General features: G+C 28.8%; 1 protein-coding gene across 1 annotated transcript in view; it reads right to left on the bottom strand.

Annotated features, from left to right (window-relative positions):
- Positions 1–407: 407 nt before the first annotated feature.
- Positions 408–22,072, bottom strand: part of LOC142321115 (glutamate receptor 2-like) — a 51,378-nt gene continuing 29,713 nt past the window's right edge. Inside the window, exons 11-16 of the mRNA XM_075359107.1 lie at positions 16,953–17,136; positions 13,308–13,429; positions 9,791–9,938; positions 7,914–8,083; positions 4,623–4,744; positions 408–819 (exon numbers count right to left, since the gene is read on the bottom strand). Of these exons, the coding sequence (XP_075215222.1) occupies positions 581–819; positions 4,623–4,744; positions 7,914–8,083; positions 9,791–9,938; positions 13,308–13,429; positions 16,953–17,136 (985 nt within the window). The 3' untranslated portion in view covers positions 408–580. The remainder of the gene's footprint in view (positions 820–4,622; positions 4,745–7,913; positions 8,084–9,790; positions 9,939–13,307; positions 13,430–16,952; positions 17,137–22,072) is intronic.

Raw genomic sequence — 22,072 nt, forward strand, 5'->3', positions numbered from 1 at the left:
AATTGTGTAAAGCCATTAAAGATCGAAGACCTGGAAGATTGAGTGATGGGGTCGTTTTTCTTCACGACAACACTACTCCTCATTCAGCTCAGGAGTTACTCCAAAAATTCAAGTAGGAAGTGTAATCTCATCCACCTTACAGCACTGACCTAGTAACCTGCGACTACCACCTGTTTGGTCCTCTCAAGCGAGACCTGGGAGGAGACCGTTTCACTAATGAGGATGAACTGAAGGAAGCGGTCCTTAAATGGTTGAAGGAAATTGGATGAAATTATTATGAGAGTGAAATTGAAAAACTTGTCATAAGGTATGAAAAGTGTCTAGAAAAATTTGGTGATTATGTCGAAAAATAGATAAAAATATGTAGTTTTTTGTTCAATAAAAAATAAACTGTCTTATAAATATGTGTTTATTTCATAGAGGGGGTGTAACTTATTTTCTGATCATTCCTCGTACAAATATCTGGTTTATCTTATGACTATACCATATAAATTAATTTTATATGTATACCTGTACATATCAACTAATCTCAAATAGTAGTCTCAACTAGCCATGTCATCAAGTATATTTTTGTTTCACCTTAATATAACTGAGAATGAGGAAATACAGATATGTGTGTGACACTTGGTTTAATAATATGTGATTGTTGCTTCACAGATGTTCCACACTCATTTTTTGAAAACATTGCTAAATGTACATTTTCATGAAACTGTTTAGAAACCCGTTTTGTACTTTTCTTCCTTCTATGATAAATAATTTCTGCACCCAATGTGATCATTGCTAATGCCGATCCAAATAATGTAGCAATAAAAACTCCACCTGCAAGTAATAGTAAATGCACAATTATCAATTTTTGAGTTAACTTTTAATGCATTAAGTTTGTAGGATTGGAGGTTTGTAGTATGTTTCATGCAGATAAATTAGTATTGATTCATATTTACTTTTAAATCTGACTGTGAAGTTATATTAAATTATAAATGCTAAGATTTTATACTTTTCTACTAAAAATGGTACCAGTTAAAATAACTTTATTGATACTTCATTATGAATATAAAATTCTCTTTACATTATTATATCATTTTATTAGCCATCATATTACAATTAAAATATTTTATTATTATTATTATTATTATATTTTGATGATGAAGTATTTTCCAAGTTTAATTCATTTTCAGTTTGGTTGTTTTAGAACCAAGATGTTTTAATTATATAATGCGTGAATAGTTAATTTTACTGAGTAATTAATCATTTAATCATTAAGAAAGTTGGATAACTTCAATGTACAAAATAGAAGAAAAATATTAATGACTCATTCTCAAAATATAACAAAAACTGTTCTCTGAAAAAATGTTTTCAGAGCTGATTATAGAGTATATATTTTAACACTGGGTAACTGGTAACACTATTTTTAATAGTACCCATCAAAAAATAGTTAACAAACCCGCTCTACTATATATACAGATAAAAAATATATTCACTTATAAGTGAATATGATAAGATGTTTGACTAATTTTGCCCCTACAGCTATACTGTGTAGCAATACAGTACAGTGTAAATTAATCTGAACACAGGGAATTTTCTGTTTATTTTTATGTTGTGGCTACACTCCTTGTGTTGAATAATTGTAATCTTGGTGTCATACCTTGATTAGATGTAATTATTCTAATCCTTTATTATTGTTGTTTCATGAATAAATAAAGCCTTTGTAGTTTACATTTAATTATTTTTATTGAATATGTAAACCCAAACCTTAAACCCAAAAATCAATTAAACATCCCTTGAAAAAAATGTTTTGGGATTGTTTCACATTTGAGGCCCTTATTCATTTTTAACAGTAGATAGTATGTTGAAAAGTGATGGATATATCAAGATTCTGAAGGAAAAGGTTGTGACAAAATGTCATAAATTCCCACAAGATAACAAAATATTCTAACAAGATTTGGCGCCATGCCATACTGCCAAAAAAATAGAAAAATCTTTCAAAGAACAAAACATTAAAGTGGTCCTGTGGCCAGGCAACTTCTTAGATTTAAACCCAGTAGAAAATCTTTTGAGCAATAGTCAAAAAAAGACTAAAAAATGGACTGTACTACAAAAATTGACATCATTAAAGCAAGTATATAGTATGGCTTCATAATATATTAAAAAAAGTGTGTAATACACTTGAATCAAGAATAAAGAAGGTCATATGCAAATTAATTACTAAATATTCACAAACTGTACAGATATGATTATTTTTCTAAATAAAGTTATTTTATGTTAAATAATATCTGTGTTCATATTAATTTACTCACTGCTGTGTACTATGTATGGGAAAGTATCCCGACCAAATTTTGCATTTTGGGGGATCAAATTTTGCAGATTTTGATGTTTCATGATCACCTTTAATAAAGAAACAAAATTTAAATATTGAGGTATTCTTAAGGATGTACATATATATGAATTATGGCCTATTATTTACTTGTTAATTCCAGACTTCACAGACCAATTTGGATGAAGTTAGACCTGACGATTACGATATATGGGGGCACTGATCCCATTTCATTTTGATTACAATTTGTCAAGGGGACAGAAAAGTATGAACTTCATAGGTCCTAAAACCCAAAATTTCCCCAACAAATTGTTGGTGAATTTTTTCACATAATTTAATGCACTTTAGATAACTAAGATATTTTCTGATAGTATTTGGTCTTATTTAAACCTTCATAAAGAGGAAGGGCCAAAAACTTCTTTTTTTTTTGTAGTTTCTGTACTCAAAGTCACATTGCTGAAATAATTAGTTGATTTCATTACTTTGTCACTTAAGTTATGAATTACAGCCATTTCATTCAAGGAAGTTGGATAATAACCCTAATTTTTTTGCAGTTTTGTTTCGCTTGACTACTTCAGACTGGATAAATCGATTACTGAAATCAGTCGTGAATTAGCTCAATGATCACAAATTTGATACTTTAGATTGGAAACTACAAAACGTAGCTCTTAATCCCATAGAAAATTTGTGGTTCCATTTAAAAAGCTACAAATTATTTGTAGCCATCAACACATCAATTAACTAACATTCTTTGTAAGAAAATCAGTGAGCAATTTGATTCCATTAGCAATAAAATGTGATAAAACTGGTCCAAATTATGCTAAAGTGAATCCACAAAGTTATTAAAGCTAAGATCTTATTAATAATTTTTCTTTTAAGTAGTTCTTGGTAGCCATAACTTTCTTGATGAGATCGGAAAAGGTCTTTCTTGGCCAATTAAAAATTTAGCTTATATATTAAGTAAACTTTACAATTTTGTGATTATGTCAGTTCATGTGCACTATTTCTATGAGAAAATTTCTAAAGGTTTATTCTGTTATTGTGTATTGTATAAAAATATTCACAACATTCAAATTTTTCAGAGCTTTTTAAAATCACAATCTCAAGATACTTGAACAATGTAGAGTTTACAAACATACTAAATTTGATAAAAACATGAAAGAATATTAATTTCATATGCTATTAAATATTAATTTTGTTCATAAATATTAATATCATTTATTTTATTAAATATTAATCACACAAATAACTACTAACATGACAGGCACTACTAACATGTACCCAGTATTTCTACTAAAGAAGTAAATGCATAATTAGTTTTGAAATAATCTGAGAAAAGAATTCCTTCATAATTTTGAAAATGAGTTTTTAATAATTTTTTCAATTGTTTTAATATTTCATCAAGCTGATCAATAAACTTAAGTTTACTTAAACTTGATGAGATAATGTTATAATTTAGTATACTGTACAAACCAATTTAGTGCATGATGTAGTTGAAAAGTGAGATTTGTTTCTTTTTTAAAGTACCAAAGCAAAGTTATGAAGTCATTGCCATTACTTTTTTCACTTGTCACTTTAATCATGAACAGAGGTTTTTTTTTCTCTAATAAAGTAAATGTTTGTAATGGTCTGCATTCAAATATTTTCTTAAGAATATCCAAACAGAATTCTTATTTTGTCATGAAATGAATAGAAATTCCGTGCAATGTGAGTATCTTAAATAAACATTAGAAAACTAATCTTTTGTTTTGTAAAAACCTAACATTACTTTGATTAAATGCACTTATCCATTACTTTCTGATCTATACTATTTTTTTTATGTTTACTGTATTTTCTTTATCCTCATTTAAAGCCTTAATGTAATCTAATCTGTCTGTTTTTGTAGATTTTATCTTCTACACTTCCTTCTAATGCTAAATTAGTTGACATCTGTTACCTTCAAGCTGTTTCTTCCTTTTACTAGATATTACTCCAAAGTTTTCCCTCTTCATCAATATATTTCAAAATGTATGAGCATATAAAATTCTGGTTGTTTGTTAAGGTACTTTTCAACAATTACTGAAAGGACTTCCAAAAAGAAAAATTATCTCTTACTTTAGCTTAACTTTGCATATCCAATAACTATACTATCTGCTTCTCAGTGACACACATGCTCCTTCACAAATAGCAATCTTTCATGATTCACAGAAAACTTAAATACATAGTTTTATTTTTAATTTAAGTAATATAAATAAAATAAATATTAACAATGTAAGTTACTGATTTTATACTTGACTGTTATAAATGAATGTAAAAATGACGACGACCTTACCTAAACTTTCTAAAGTAATTCCTTCATAATCATCAGTATTATGACAGGTACCTTTATTTGAAGAGTTCCAGTATTTTGCTGTTAATGATTCAAAGTATCGATCTTTTTGTAAGTCCAAGACTCTACAAATATTTCAAAGATAATTTTTACTCAATGTGCACAGTTTCCTAAATAAAAATTGCATACAAACTTATGAACTTATATAAATTGTGTCCTAATACAAGAATCATTGAATAACTTCATAAATAGCTGTGGAGGCAAAACAATTGGAGTGTGGATTGTGATAGTTTCAGAACAGTAAGTTGGTGATCACATTGGATCAGCTGTTTGACTAACATTTTTTTAATTTATAACCTCTAAAACTCATTTAACAATGCCAAGTCCTTTTAAAGTTTGCATCCAGCGATCTGATTTTATTTTCTGAAGGTGAAAAACTAATTAACATTTATGTCGTATCACCAAAGTGTATGCACAAAGTTGTATGAATTCACAGACATTTTTACAAGTGAGTAGAAAAATTTAAAGACAGTCAAACTTCAGTAATTAACAAATACCATTCTGGGCATCCAGTTGAAGTTTCATTGGCAGGACTTGAAGCTCATATAGACTATCTCTTCCAAGAAAATGAATGGATTCCAGTTCAGATTATAATTGAAAAATTACAATTAGTGTCAGTACACTTCATAACATTACCACCAACAAACTCAGATACTGTAAAACAAGTACAAGTTGGGTTGTTACTGTCACAATAAGGAGACAATACTTTGCATGTGTACAGAGCTGAAACAACAGGAAGGGGATGCTTTTTTCACAGTATTCAAACCTGTGATGAGACATGGATTCATCATTATGAACCAGAATTATAAAGATGGTAGCACATAGAATGGTTGTCATGGTAGCACATGAATTCACCTGAGAAGAAAAAATTCCAAACCTGATCATCAGCAGGAAAAATCATAATAACAATCTTTAGGATGAAAAAAGGATCAGTTTTTGTCAATTTTCTAGAAGATTAGCAAACAATAAACAGCACACAGTACTGCAGTAATGCCTGCATCTCAGCGCAAAGGCATCATTCTACTTCACAATAACCTCTGGCCTCACACAGCTCAGGTAACTCAAGAAACTGTTGACTTGCATCTGGATGTACTATCTCACCTCTCACACAGTCCTGACTTGGTCCCATTGGATTTCCATTTGTTTGATTCACATAAGGAGGCGCTATGTAGTAAAACGCAATCCAACAATGGTAATGATAACATCAAATAAAATGTGCTAAATTGGTTCCAACATCAAGACAGAGATTTCTTTACAGCAGGTATAAATAAGCTGATTTAGAGATGGGACAAGTATATTAATGTTTAAAAGTGAACAAAGGTAGAATGATTAAATAACCATTTTAGCTCGAGAGCAATTTGTACAATTGAATGACCCTCATTCATATTGAAAGAATTCTGCTCTTTATTTTAATTTACAGTTGTAGCTACTGTATAAACTATTGTACAAACAATAAATGCTATAAAAAACTTTTTTTTATTAAAGGGTATTGAAAAATATTAAATTGTAAGAAAAAAATATATGTTACAGACCCAAATATATTTTTGAAGTGAAAACTTCAAAAATATATTACATACGAATTATGTATTACACACAAATTATGTACGTACGAATTATTGTACATACGAATTACATGGGAACATGAGAAAAAATTCACAGTCTATCTTTACTGTATATTAATCTATACATATACGTGTGTATGGGCATGTATATTGAAAGAGAGAGAGGGAGAATTATTGTGAATCACCGGCAGATTTTTCTCCCACCTCCCAACCTCTGCTACTAAATATTACACTATACACTCATATATGCATATATATATTCTTGCTCTATGCCTTTTTCTCTTTCATATGTAAATGCTTGGCATCTTGCGTTATGTTACAGATTTTTATTAGAGTCACTGATTTTTTTCCCATGTTCCCATGTAATTCATATGTACAAAAAATTCTGACACAACGCACCTAAAGAAGTTTTCACTTCAAAAAAATGTTTTTACGAAGTTGCAGAGTATGAATATTTTATTATAATTGCTCTAAATTATTCTTCTTTCTTAATGTTAATTAGAAAAGTTGTTGCTGGAAAACCAGTTGGAAGAAGGAGAGGAAGACCAAAAAAGAAATGATTGGGTAAATATGGAGAATGGTTTAAAAAGAATGAGAGTAAGGAGATAAAGAAAGATTGCTGAGAATCGGGATGTTTGGAAAAATGGACTGTAGTGTTGACTAGTAGGTAAGTAAGAAAGAGTAATGAAAGAATGCTCAAAAATTAAGTATTCCAATTCAAGTTCTTGACAATGTTAAGTAAAAATAACGCAAAATATTAACTATGAAAATCATTCAACCGTACTAAGAATGAAACCAGACATTAAACATGGAAAGTATGGACTACTTGAGTATTAGTTTTACTTCCAAAAGCAAAGTTGGTCATCCATTTTTGAATTACAAAGTTAATATTTGAAAAAAAAAACAAAAATTAACTGATTATAAATTGAAAAAAAATTTTAAAGGTTTTCTGAAAACAAATAATATTTTCATGTAAAAAAAATTTGCTATTATTGTGGCTGACTAGGAATTTTTTTTTTTTAAATAGTAGATCTCAGTTAAGTTCTTAATACTTTAAAGAAGGATACTGGTTTATAACAGGCCAATACAACAATCAAAACAATCCTGTGAAATAATATTAGGATAGATAGATATATTAAGTATAAAAATTATCTTAAAATAACATGGAATACAGAAAGCACTATTGAAAATTATTTTACCACATATTTACATGTACATGTTGAACAAGATGCAGAAAAACATTTTACAACCCTTTAACAGCTTTCTTAAATTTTATCTTAAATGTATTGTTGAAGATCTATTTTAGTGCATCAGTAATTTTTTTAAAATTTCAGCAGAAACATATGGTTCTTTGTAGAACATCAAAGATTTGTGCTTAGTTGCATAAAAATATTGTGCTATTTGGTTTGATACAGATTGATTTTTTTTTTAAAGTTTAAAGAGGGAGGATACGTTTCCTTACTGCTGTGAAAACAATTGAAAACTGTCCCCATGCTGCCTCATCTCATACATTTTCATATCACACTCAGGCTTCCTTAAAGCATCCAGAAATATAAAAGAATAACTTTTTTCACTAGTAGCGAAGCTTTCCATCTCATAATTGCTGTAAAATTAATGAACATTATACTTTCAGCTGAAGATGTAAAAAAGGTAATAAAAACAATGTAAGTACCTTCTGCTGATTTCTTCATTAAGTTGACTGCCTTGCTGCACAGCAATAGCAAGTGGTTGTTCTGCAAATATATCACCTACTTCAGTTAAATTGCAGTTGTGGTTAATTAAATATCGAATTTCAGGTGAGTAATGAATCAATGCAAATTCCCCTTGTTCACTTTCAAGTACCTATCAGTAAATTTTGATTCAATTATATAATAAAAATTAAATTATAACAAAGAAATATTAATGAAATTCTTATGCAAAGCTTATTTATATTTTCTCTATTGGTGAAAAATACAACATTAATAATTTTAACAATATTTTCCTTCTATAATTGTACAATTTAATGCAATAATTTAATTTAGTCTTAATTTATTATGACTTTAATTAAATAACAAAACAAACAAATATGACTTTAATAACAAAAACAAATTAACAAACAAACAACAAAATATTAACAAATATTACAAACAAACAAAATTAAGTATGACTTTAATTTGTGGACTGCTTCTTTGTCTTCTAACTTACAAAGAGTTTTTAAGCTTAGAACAATTCAATAATCTCTGTGTTATATAAATATGAAAGAATTAAATTAGAATCAAACAGCCCCATCATTCAGAAGACAGGCTAAATTAATAATAAAACTTATAAATTATGAAAAATATTTTTATGAATGAAGATTCATTTTATCATTTAACACGGTTTTTAACAGACATTTAGTGTCTTTTAAACTGTTAAAAGTTTTAACTTGATCAGCAGTATCTGGTGAATTTAGATTATGGTGTGCCCCAGGATTGTTCTTGGTCTTTCTATTGCTAATTATGATCAGTGATCTTGACTGTTTTGGTCATGATCTTTAGCAAGCAATTGACATAACTTTATTAAGTAGAGGCAGAAGAGCTGATAATGTGATTTTGGGTCTATTTGTTTTACTTGACCATGTCAAAAACTGGTTTTCAGTAACACATTCATATTAAATAAAGAAATGTTGATCTGCAGAAGAAACCAGATGTTTATGATTTCAGTGGGCATGCACAGTCATTAAGTTTACAATCTGATTCCAAACTCACCTAGAAGAAGCATATTGATACTGTTTGTTAGAAATTGCTGTTTACATTAGATGTCAAAGCTAGGGGAAGAACTAAGTCAAGTGGATCTGATTATAGCGTGCTCTTTCAATTTTTTTTCAGTTTAGCCAATCCTTCATTACTTTATCTTGTATCACTACTTTTATGATTATGTTGCAAATACAGAAGACATGAATATGAACAATGCAGTGATAATCAGTCTACGTTACAATACTTGTAAGAGCAACATATGGTCTTAATTTAGTATAGATAAAGTCTACTGATTTACAGCAATCAACTGAACAGTTGTCACTGTAAATGATGATTTAAACATACCTGAAATGTTAATTGGTACAAAAATATATTTTTTGTTTATGGCAGTTGTTCATATATTCAAAGGTATTTTGAGTTATTTAGTAGATATATAATTAAACTGTTTCTATGGACGATAACTTTTTATTTTTTTTTACAAAATGGACTGTGTTCTTCAATTTTTTTCTATTCATTCTAATCATGGTGACGTTTCTGATACTGTAAATTTTTTAGTGGTTTTATTCTTACATTCCACTTATCTCCATGGCAGGGTGGTAGCATCTTGGCTTTTCATCTGGAGGTCCCGGGTTTGAATCCTGTTCAGGTATTGCATTTTTCATATGATTCAAAATTTCCATTTCATATTCCCATGCACAAGCTTTAAGCTTATATGGTGAATTATCATTCAAAAAGAAAAAAAAAGTAAATTGTGTATTCACATATTTAAGTAAACCATTTTGAATTTTTTCATGTATTCCTAAAAGTTATAAAATGTAGTTTATATAAATGTTACCTTTTTAATCCCATCAGAAGAATTAGGAACTGGACCAGTTCTTTCAATCGCTTGAAGAATATGACCATATTCTTCATTAATTGGATAATCCCACAAACGATACTGAGTTTGAACACCTGAACTATCAACTGTCATCTTTTTCCACATTCTGAAAAAATAAATGAAAAACTAATTATCATTACAACTATAATTTATAATTTTAATTTAACATACATGGAGAACGTCATTTAAATAAATGGCTAACATCAGTTTTATTGTTTATTAGTTTTTCTTTTCAGTGTTACTTAAATTTTGTGTTCAAAAAGAAAGCAGTTTACAAACACTGTTAAAGTCACTCATTCATCTTTATAAGATAATATGTTTAATTTGAATGTTTTCTGATGTTTTCTTTTTATGTTAATGTGTTTTCAACATTATAAAATTGGTAAATAAAAATAAGTAGTAATAATCATTATTAATATATAAAAATTAAAATTATGTATATTAATAATGATGCACAGTGTGAAGACAATAAATAGATAAAATATCTAGTAGAGTAAGAAGTAATTTCACAACCACCAAAAAAAAAAAAACAATTCATTGTAAAAACAGAATGATATAAAAATAATGGTGAATAATGCAAATACCCAAAAAACACAGTGTGAAGGTATCTCCAAAAAAAATTGTTTACATCGAATCCAAAAAAAATTTATATAAAAAGAATATATGCATACTATATGCTACTCTCAAATTTCTCTATAACAATTCTTTGCTTCAGAGAGAAAAAAAAAATTTAATAAATATATATTATTATGAAGATTCTCTTGCCATAGGGCCGTTTTAATTAAAAATGAATAAACTGTAAAGTTATTGCTTTAAATAGATGTTGCTCTTAACGATTGAGTAGGTTGCTTGTCTTTTTTGTGTTTTTGTTCTGAACAAGTTGTTTGTTATATTTTGAAACTGCCCTGTGATGAGTGAATTTTTAAAATATTTTTCAAGTTTTTGAATTTTTATAAAATATTTGTAGAGAAGTATTACAATTTTAATAGCATTAATTGATAAAAATATCTAAAAGCTCACATTATAGGTACTTGATAAGCAAGTATGAAAAAAGAAATCCAGGTTTATTTAAATAATATTGTCAAAAATCTATCAATAAAGTAATATTATTAATATAAAATGAATTCTTGTAATTTAATATGTACAAATTGGTCAGGTGATCTTTTAGATTATTAGGAAGTTTATTAAAAATAGCAGTAATTATCATAAGAAGAACTTTAATGATAGGCTTACTGTGTCATGGTACTGTGCAACATGAATATAATTTACTCATCTGGTTTGGTACAAATAAACATTGTTAATTTTTAGATATAAAAATCTTCTTCTAGTAAAGGTAGTGTGTTTGTAAGTATGAACTTATGTAATTGTTAGCAATTTTGATTTACAAAAAATTGGTATATTCAGCAGCACCAGAGATCTTATATATTTTCATATCATGAAAACATATTGCGTTTTTGAGGTAGTCTGAGAATGTAATATTATATTACAGGTAAATAAATATTTAATAAGGATATTGTTTTGTGACTGATTAAATAGTTCAGAGTGAAAGAATATCTGTTGATCTTGTAAATGACACCAAATTTTTTCATGTGATAAGATGACCAATTCTTTTTGAAACACACAGTAGTTAATATCAGTAGGAATAATAATTGTTAGAAATTGAACATCTACCTGTAAATAATCACAAATTCACCATTTAAAATAGATATAATCCATCAAATAAATGATTTTTTTTTAATCATTTATTGATTCTGATGAGAATTTTTTTACACTGTTAAGTAATTACCTTCTGATATATATGAATACTTTGTATCATCTATGAAGATGGTAATAATTAATGACCTGACATTTTATAGTCATTTAACAGATATTACTTTTATTGAATCTGTACATAATATTACATTATGTAGATCATATCAGGAGAGGATAAATATACTATGCCATGGATAAAAAAGATCTGCCCCAGAAAAAATGGTATACAATCTTGTTGTACACCATCTTTTAACCAAATCATGTATACTATTCTTTGCTGGAAACTGGAATCTGGAGATTTTCTACAAACGTTTGACACATTTTTGAAATGATTCAGAATGTATACAAGTTTCCACCGTGGTACCCTTTCCTCAATTGAATAAGATATTTTTGAAAAATACACTAAAGAACAAATCTATACTAGACTGAAGCATAAACAACAGTTTACAATTAACAAAAGTAGATGAAAATAGTAACATACATAACCAACAGTTACACAAGTAGTAGAAGCGACAGTAACAGTATTAAATGTGATGCTCAAATAACTGTTGTTCAAGCTGGCTCAGTTTGGTTTTATGTTGCTAATCTAGCCTACTAGGAATTGCAATATTAATTATTACTATATTTATGTGTTGCTTTACATCTATTGTAAATTTTAGTTTAATTCTTTAATGATATTATTGGATATACATATATTTGTATCAGTTTTTAAACAAATTAAACAGCTTGGAATTATTTTATAAAAAAAATAACTATATTGCTATCTTTTACAGTGCTGAAATTTTTATAAAAACATGAACTGGTTGCTGCATGATTTGCTTTAAATTAATGGCATGTAAAAAGAAGGTTCTAATAAGAGGCAGGTTAGAAAGATTTTTGGAATAGTTATGTGCTTATTTGTAATTTTTTAATACAACGTGCTCTCATTTTAGCTTGATACTCCTATTTTAGAAATTTCTAGAATAAGCTTTCTGTTACTAAAAGAACTTCCATGATTTTCTAAAACTACCAAAATATGAATTTTTTATTGTTTGGTGTAAATCTTCTTACAGCCATTTGTATCGTCTTTCAAAAGAAGAATAACTCATGTGGCATTACATTTAGAGAATATAATGTGGGTGAAAGAAATTTGTCATGTAATTCATGGGATTTTGGTTGTGTAATTGTTACTGTATGAGCTTGTTAATGATGAAAGAGTACTATTTTTTTTATGAAAAATTGTAATTTTTACTTTATTTAGTTCAGTTATTTAATACATGCTGGAAATAATACTCTTCTGTGTTTTGTTTTCTATTTTTCAGAATAATCTATTTTTATTATCTCTTGTGCTTTCCAAAAAAAATATGTACTATATTATTTCTAGCCAATACAACTTTTGTCTTTTATGAAGCACTTTCATTAGTTCTATCATTTTGTTTTTAGAATGTGGTGATGAAATCATTCCATTACACTGATAGATGTTTATTCTAATTACATTTAAATGGCTTTAAACAGTTCTTAGAAATAGCTACATAATTTTATTTTTGATCAATTTTGAGGATAGTTATTCGTTAGTGATGCCATTGTGGCAGTTCAGGATAATTATTCCCCTGATATTTGAAGAATTTCTAACAGTTTAGCCTTAAGAAAATTGTATGTTATTTGATTTTAATACTTGCCCTATTGATATATGTTTCCTATAATAACCAAAGCATTATAGTATAGTATAAATATTTTTTGTTACCTGTACAATGTGTCTTCTGCATTTTTCATGTTCTGGAAATACCTTTGAGCGTCACTATTTTCAACTACCGTGTAATTTATTCGTGATTGTTTTGCTAGTTGATCCAGTGACTGAACAGGTAACTAAAATGAGAAACAATAAATCAGTGAAATATTTTATTATTGTCAATATATAGTACATTTATATTATAAATATCTAAACTTTAATATTGTAATAAAATATTAAATAATTCCCTTCCATCATTATTATACAAACGGCAGATTAGATTATTTTTCATTATAACTATAAGCAGGGATGAAGTCTCTATCAAACTTTAAAATTGAACTTAAATTCATATTTCTTAATTTTATAATATATTTTTTTAATTCTGTTGATTATAAAATAATGTAGTATGATGGTTGCAGTACTTCTGATAAACAGGATTCATTGTATGAAAAGCACCATTATTCTTGTTTTTTGAGATGATTTTAGAGCAAAAGAAAAGGAAATAATGACATAAAAATATAGGTTCAGAAATTCATTTTTTTCTTCAAATAACAGTTGCCAGCAGATTTCATTCTGATTTTTGTTCTGTATCATATAACACAGTATTAACATTTTTGGACACTAGTTACGGTAAAAATCTATTTATTTTATGTTATTTGATCTAAGGATTATAAAAAAGTTCCTAGAACTGTACCTATAATACTTTTTATAAAAATCACATAAACCAAACATTCAAGTCAATAAACATGAATTTTTTAATAAAAGGAATATATATACAAATATGTTATTTGATTATCACAAAATTATTTTAAAAAAAAACCACAACAGTTGTTTTACATTTTACATTGGTACACATTATCTTCCTCAGGTGTTACAAAAGCTTATATAAAATATATATATTTATATAGTGTTTGTTTATTTCCTTTTATTAATATGGATTTTCATTAAGTAACATCCTTCGATTATTTGAGTTTTTTTTTTAGGTTTGGTGTAAAATAACTTTGTTAAATTGCCAATTAGAAAATAAAACTTTATAAGGAATTTTTTTAAGGATCTAATTGTGAAAAAATTGATATAAATATATAAATAAAATCAGTAAAAAAACAAATACTAGTTTGAGAAATTTGACTTAAAAGCATAAAGAAAAGGCCAAGCTAATAAAGAAGTCAGAATGTAATTTAATACAACTGTTTTATTTACACATCAGCTGATAATAGTAAAATATTTTCAATTGAGTTTTATTAATTTGACTGACTAAATGAATCAATATTTAAGTTGAATGTGATTCACTGTTTTATCCATTCAATTTTATGCACTGGTAGAGGGCATCAAAGCTATCTTAGTGTAAACACAACAATATGCAGCAGAACAACTTGTGTGTTTGTGGAGGGGAAAGGCGACCATCAGTAGCATTCCTGTCTAGTGCTTCACTTAGTTGTAATAAAATAGTATTGCCTTTTGTGGCATTGAGCCACTTGACTGTCTAAAATAAATCATGGTTTATTAAAAAACAAAATAATACAGTATCATGATTTATAATCTACCCAATCAATACTGTTCTATTTTTCCTTTCTGAAAAATATAATTGAGAATTTGAAAAATAAAAGAATAAATAAAGTATGCAAAAAGAAAATTTCGTGAAAAATAACAAACAACAGTGCGTCTAGTTGCCATTCATTACCTGTGGTGTATTGAGTGCACCAATGGAATGCATATGTGCATGCAGGCACAGGCGTTCGTATGTAACACCACAGACCCAATTTACAATTTATTATTTATGTTTAAAATTGAATAAATTCAGTTTGTATTTATAAAAACTAAAGTTGTGTTAAGCAGTTTTAACAATGCCTCACTTATTCACTCATGCCAAATACACAGTTATGGATTAAAAGTATGGATTTTGAAGTAGAGTAGTTAAAGCTTCAGTAGTAAAATATGGATGCAGATATCGCAGAGGCAGAATTCCAACCATAAAGTATTATAGAATTTTTAACAATTTACATGAGAGTAGGTGTTCTTCCTTGAGCTAACATTGACTTATTAGCTCTAATCTAACATTGTTATGAAAATGAAACTGAAAATATTCTCTAAAGAGTGAACATAGTGACACAACAGTTTTGCAGAGAATACATAGACACCTTAATACTCAACAAACTTGAGTTTACCAAACATTACATTCTCGTGGATATCCATTGCTGTGAAGACAGTGCAGCCCTTCAGCCAGGAGATTATGCTGAACAATTACAACTTTGTAAATGGGAAAGTGTTAACCACTGCATACTTTCATGACTACTGTTAACAGATAAAGATTTTTTATCCGTGGTTGTATTAACAACACCAGAAACTAGCACTGGTGGTCAAAAGAGAATCCAAATGCTACTCTGAATACAAATTTTCAGTATAGATTTTCAGTGATCGTGTGATGTGATATGATAATTAACTGATATGATCAGTTAATTGGCCCTTTCATGTTAGAAGATCATCTTGCAGGGCAGTGTTATCAAGAACTTTTACTGAATGAATTTTTCTCTACTCGAAAATGACCTACTCTCAAAATAAATGTACACTATTTTCAACATCAAAGCTTCTCTACTGTAAAATTCAGCAAGGACTTGTCTTTTAAGATAATTTTTAAATTTACATTTTGCTGGAAAATGGATTGTTCAAAGATGACCTGTTAATTGGCCACCAAGGTCTTCAAATCCCACTCCATTAGATTACTGCTCACGGGGGTTGGATGAAGTGAGGTCTTAAAATTCAAAGTTAATATGGTACTTGAACTGATCACTCAAATTTTAAATAGTTTTGTCCTCGTAAAGTAACTTGAAGATGTTTTGAAATGAGCAAGATGAAGTCTTAAGTAATAAGCTAAGAATGGTGGAATTTGTTTGTTTTCAACATTATCTAAGGTAAATCAATTAAATAAATACTTCTTGAATATAATGATTTTAATTTTTTTTCGATACATATCTATAGAACCATAATTTTACATCTATTTATTGTCATCTCTATATTTATATTTATTTTGCTTATTGACATCCCTTTTCATTTATTTCCAGTAATTTTTCATTTTGTATTAGTGTTCTCGCCTTTGCTGGGTTCATTTTCTTTTCCTTTTATCCTGGAATCCTTCAAAATTTTTGAGTTTTTCCCTGAGTGTGTCCCTGCCTATGATTTTTTGTTTCTGTTTTTGCTTCTTTTAGATCTTCTTTGACTCATTTTAACCACTTGGTAGTTACTTTTCTATTGTTATTCTTGGTCAGAGATTTCCTTATTTAGCTGGTTTTCATTCATTCTCAGTGTAAGTAGAAGGAAGTGTGCAATTCCTTATTGTTTTCCAAATTGTTTACCTACAGTATACTACTGTAGGTATATTACTTACAGAGAAAAAATCAGAGTAAATGATGTCTTTTATTTATTTATTTAATGTTTTATTAAAATAAAACCAGTTGATCATATAAAAAGCATAATAAAATATTAAAACTAAATTAATTATTACAGAAATAAGCCTAGTTACAACCATTTCAAATTAAAATAGACATTTTATTTTTTGATATTACATTAAAAAATAAACCTAATAATAGATTAAAAAAAAATTTACTAATACTTGTTGAATGATAATTATGAACTTTCAATTTAAAAAACGTTTATGAGACTAACCTGCATTCTTTCAATAGTAAGAAAAGCAGCAAGATTAGCTGTAAACGTGCCTACCATTAGTACAACAAATAACCAGTATGCTGCCACTAATGTTCTTCCACTCAATGCCTTAGGTACTTCACCTCCACCCTGAGGTGTAAAAGAAGTTAATGCAAACCAGAAGCTTTCTTTCAGAGTGAAATACCTATTGAAAAAAATTATCATTAATTTCTTTCTCACAAAGGTGTAGTTGAATATTGATTATTTAAAGGCATATCTTCAAATAAATAAATTTTATTCAGTGACATATGATATTTTAGTTTTATAAGAAACCCATAGAGGGTAAGCTAATATGGATCAAAAATTAATGGAATGAAATTAGTCATTAAAAGACTGCATGACCTATAGGAGCCACTATTCTGACACACCAGAAACTATTTACCTCAAAATCAGATCCAACCATCAAATCGGTTACGAGTTATGTAATGAAATTGAAATTCTAACCATCAAACTGGATTCATATACAGTGACCTCAGAACGTAATTCAGTAACTTCCAAAACCATAAGATTAAGTTTGTCATGGGTGGTTTCAGTTGCCAATATTGTAGGAATACAATGAAACAGATCTAAATGGTGAAGAACTCAACAACTGGGCAGAACAAAAGGAGCTAAAACTAAACCACAACACGAAGCTAACATCATTTTTTAAACACAGGAGATGGCAACAAAAGTATAACCCAGCAGACAACATATTTGTTCAGTTTCATGTCCTTATTAATGGTAAATAAACTAATTCTTTTCTTCTTAACTTATTTAAAGCATATAAATTTTTTATTCTAGTTGATGAGTTCAACAGCTGTTTTTTATGATATACTTTTTTTCTTTCTAATTATATTGTTAGTCTAAATCAATGACTAAAGGATGTAACTTAAAATATTAAACTAAATATAAATACATTAATTAGTAATACTCTTTTTAAACATTAATATTCTATCTTTACACTATTTTAAACTTAACAGTGTGAGATAATTTACTAATGACATAATATTTAAAGAAGTGACAATGTATCTAAATGTACTATAAATTAAGTACAAATAAAACATATATTGATCAGACTAACAAGGACTTTATTTAAAGATATTAATGATCCAGCAGCATAAGTTCTGAATAATAAAAAGCACAGTTATTTGAACCAATATTCACAAGCACCACAATTTCTCAGTTACTTGTCATGCATGTAGAAGACCCATTTCTCAGATATCAACTCATAACCTACATAGTTTCAGTATCAATACAGCCATACACAGTTCCTTTCAAAAGTTATTTAATTTTAAGAAGTCTAAATGGGATAATTTTGCTCAACAACTAGATCTAGAGATAATCTCCAAGAAATAAAATTCTATGAAGTGTTCATCAATCTTGTCAAGAAAATATCTCAACATCATATACTAAGAGAGAGCATTATGCAGTACATTGCAGGTCTCAATTTTCAATCTCAAAGATCATTGGAAGGATATCAGTAACTATTCAAAGTAACAGACCAAACTCTTGAAGCCAGAGCAATTTCTGATTGCAATATCAGCATCCAAACAGGAGAAATGGTGCAACCACTTTCAATGATTATACATGAAGGAGAACAGCAGGCATAGACATAAACTACTGAAGAATATGAGTAATGACCGTACAGCTTTCTATGCCTATTATAATATATAATGACTCATAGCCATGTGACACCTGACCAAGTAGCTGACCAACTACTGTAAAATGATAGACTGAAAAATCACAACAAAAGAAAATTAACTAAGACATGGAAATGAACATTCATCTTTGAGTACCCCATTCACAATTAAAGAATTTAACAGAGTTGTTAATGAAATGAAAAACAACGGTGTTGGACTAGATGTTTAGTAAAGCGGATTGATGAAAGAACTGTTAAATGGGTGTGGATCATATGAACAACTGCATCACATCCTGAAAATACTCAAAACTGGAGGAAAATCCCAGTTGTGGCTCTTCTGAAACCAGATAAAACCAATTGAAACAATGTATTCCCTACCAGGCTTTTTTTATATCATCTATTCAAAGCCTTGTAAGGCATGGTATTTAATCATATACTATCCAGCACACTCAATTAAATTTCATCACAGAACAAAATTCAAAGTCTGTGCTAGAAACAACATGAAGGTCTGTGCTAGAAAACTGAAGGTACATTATGAGGTTTGCACAGCCATGGGCTGTGCACCTCACCAAACCTTAGCCATGGCTGTGTGCCTCTTAGCTGTGAAATATGCAGTGCCAGTTTGCAGAAATTTGGCCTCTTGAAACAAGTAGATGTGGCAATTAATGAGATGACTTGGATCATTTCTGCATGTTGTTAGACCTATGACTGTTAGGAAGATCTTCTCCCTCATTGGAGTCAACTCACTACAAATATGATGCAATGTAGAGACAGAAGGTGAGCAAAAGAAACAGACTTCAGACCCTTGTCATCCTGTCTTTGACTATGAAGACCAACCACTTGAAGTCGAGAAAAAGCTTGCTTTGTTTGTCAGAAGTAGTTCTTGTTTCTTTCAAGACATGAAAATTAGAGATAGGGCAAAATCTAGTTCTACAATCCTTCATAACATTACAAAAAATTTTTGGTGGGATTACAGTTACCACATGCCTCTGAATCGCTTACTCTAAATTGCCTACAAACAGGCGTGATGGATCCAAAAACAAAGTTCACTAAGTTGAGATATGCTGAAGAACTCACAAGATATCATTGCGGACTGATCCAAGACTACAAACACCTGTTAGCATGTCCTCTGATTACTCACTCCAGTAACCATGGCAATCTAATAGAAAATAATTACAAAGCTATCTATGTAAGCGAGTATTGGAAGAATCAAACCTAATCCACTCTGGTTGTGGTAACTAACTAATATGCATGTGCTAATTTTGTTAAACATATATGATTTGTAATATTCTATTATGAGATACTGTAAGAAAAACACACACATACATAAACACTACTGATAAATACTATCAAGTATTATTGCATCCCTAGTGCCAAAATGATGCATTATTCAATGAGTAATAAAAATAGACAGCCAATTTTCAGCATAATTTTTCTGTTTTTATTGATATAAAAAATTATTTTATAATTATTTCAGTTTTTAGTTTGTCAAATGTGCATGGTCTGTTATGATACACTTCATATTTTGCTCCCCTCCCATAGAAAGTAAAATGGGGAAGTCAGATTGTGGTTGATCTAGGCAATCGTGCAGGCCACAAACACATCAAAATGATTTGTTCACTAGACATTTTATAAAAAAGTAATTTACCTGTTAGCTGTGTGTGCTGGGACCAATCTTGATTGATATCCACTTATGTTAACTGACTAATGAAATTTGTCAAAACAGCACAATAACTATTATTATTATTATTAACTAAATTTTCAAAAAAGACTCACAATGCACATTCTACTCACACCAACCCAGACTCCAATTTTCACTTCATGTAAAGATTGTTTGTGTAATTCATGGGGATTAGTTGTTGACCACAATAGTATATTTTGTGAATTAATATACCATCCTAGATGAAACCATGCTTCATCTGTAAAAAACGTAATGTCGAGGATACTTACGGAATTTTGGTCAATAAAATGTTTAAATCATTGACAATAATTTAGTCTTTTGGCATAATCTATAGGTTTCACTTCTTGAACACACATTATCTTATAGGGGGAAAGTTTCAGTTCTTTTCTTACACCTTTATGTACGGTAACAAGTCCGATATCTTGCTGCTGTGCTAACTTGTGCATTGACTTTGATGGACTTCGACCATAGCATCTGAAATATCAAGCAGCTTCTGTTCGTTTAGGTTAAGTGGACTTCCACTTCAATCAACATCTTCAACAGTGCCTGTTACCTGAGATTTTTCGATAAGAGTTCAAACTGCTATGTGGTGAGGAACAAGAGTATTTAGAAACTTTTCAGAAAACTTGTCTTAACTAAATCAGTATACTTATCACCTTCACAAAAGATATGTTCAATGAGAAAAATGACTTCCTCTACTGAAAGAACCATTATGTTTCTTTCAACAATTGATTCCAATTAACAAAACAAGACAAAATGAAATGAAGCACGTTCAATCACAATTCAACTGCTGTCTTTATTTATTACTGAGCAGTACCCAACGAACCAACAGAACAACCAAACCTAATGCCAAAAGAAGAGAATGCACCACATAATTCTAAAGCATACTCCACAGCAACTTTTCGAACATACTCTAGCAATAATATTATAAATGATAATGCTGTGGATGACTGGAGCTACAAATTTGGAGATGGATGAACTGATACCAACAATGATGGGAAAAGAGCAAATGATGATTGATGAACTCATTCAAGTTGAATAAATCATGTTATATTGTTTTTGCAAAATTTTTGAACTTCTAAATGAATTTCAACAACAAATTTTGAGAATATTTCTACAAAACTTTGATTGATTTCAATCCAGAATGATTAGGATTTCTATAAATTACATGTAAGACAGTACATCATTCTCAGGTTTACCTATGTAAAACCTGGATGTGGTACCTGTTTACTATCTAGCCAGAAATAGCAGGGAAAGCTGAATAAATGTTAATAGACATAATAAAAATGACTATTTTATTATAAACATTTAAATTAGATGAAAATACATAAATAATCACTTAATTTTTTTTCTTATTTAACTTTGAATTTACACTATCATAAATCAGTATCAAAAATAAAATGAAAAGTAATAAGAAACTTATTAATGTGCCATTTATGCTCACTAAAAATTGATAAAATAATAGAACAATTTATATATAGAACAGTCACAACAATCTGAAACTTATAATGTCAGATTCATTTGAATGACAAAACCATTTAGATTTTGGGATGTAAAAGTATTGTCATTAATTAATTATTGACTTAATATTTAAATTACACATACAGCTTCATATTTTTGTTCTTTTCATTATATAACATAATCACTATAGCTAATACTTAGTCTACTTTCTTTAAAAAATTTTGTTTTTTGTGATTTTTTTTTAAAAGAAATTGCAGGACAGTATATATGCTAAAATAGTAAAAGATTGGTATGTATGATAATGATTGTTACATGTGCTTA

This window comes from Lycorma delicatula, chromosome 3, assembly GCF_047948215.1.
Source record: "Lycorma delicatula isolate Av1 chromosome 3, ASM4794821v1, whole genome shotgun sequence".
In the NCBI taxonomy this organism is placed as follows: Eukaryota; Metazoa; Arthropoda; class Insecta; order Hemiptera; family Fulgoridae; genus Lycorma; species Lycorma delicatula.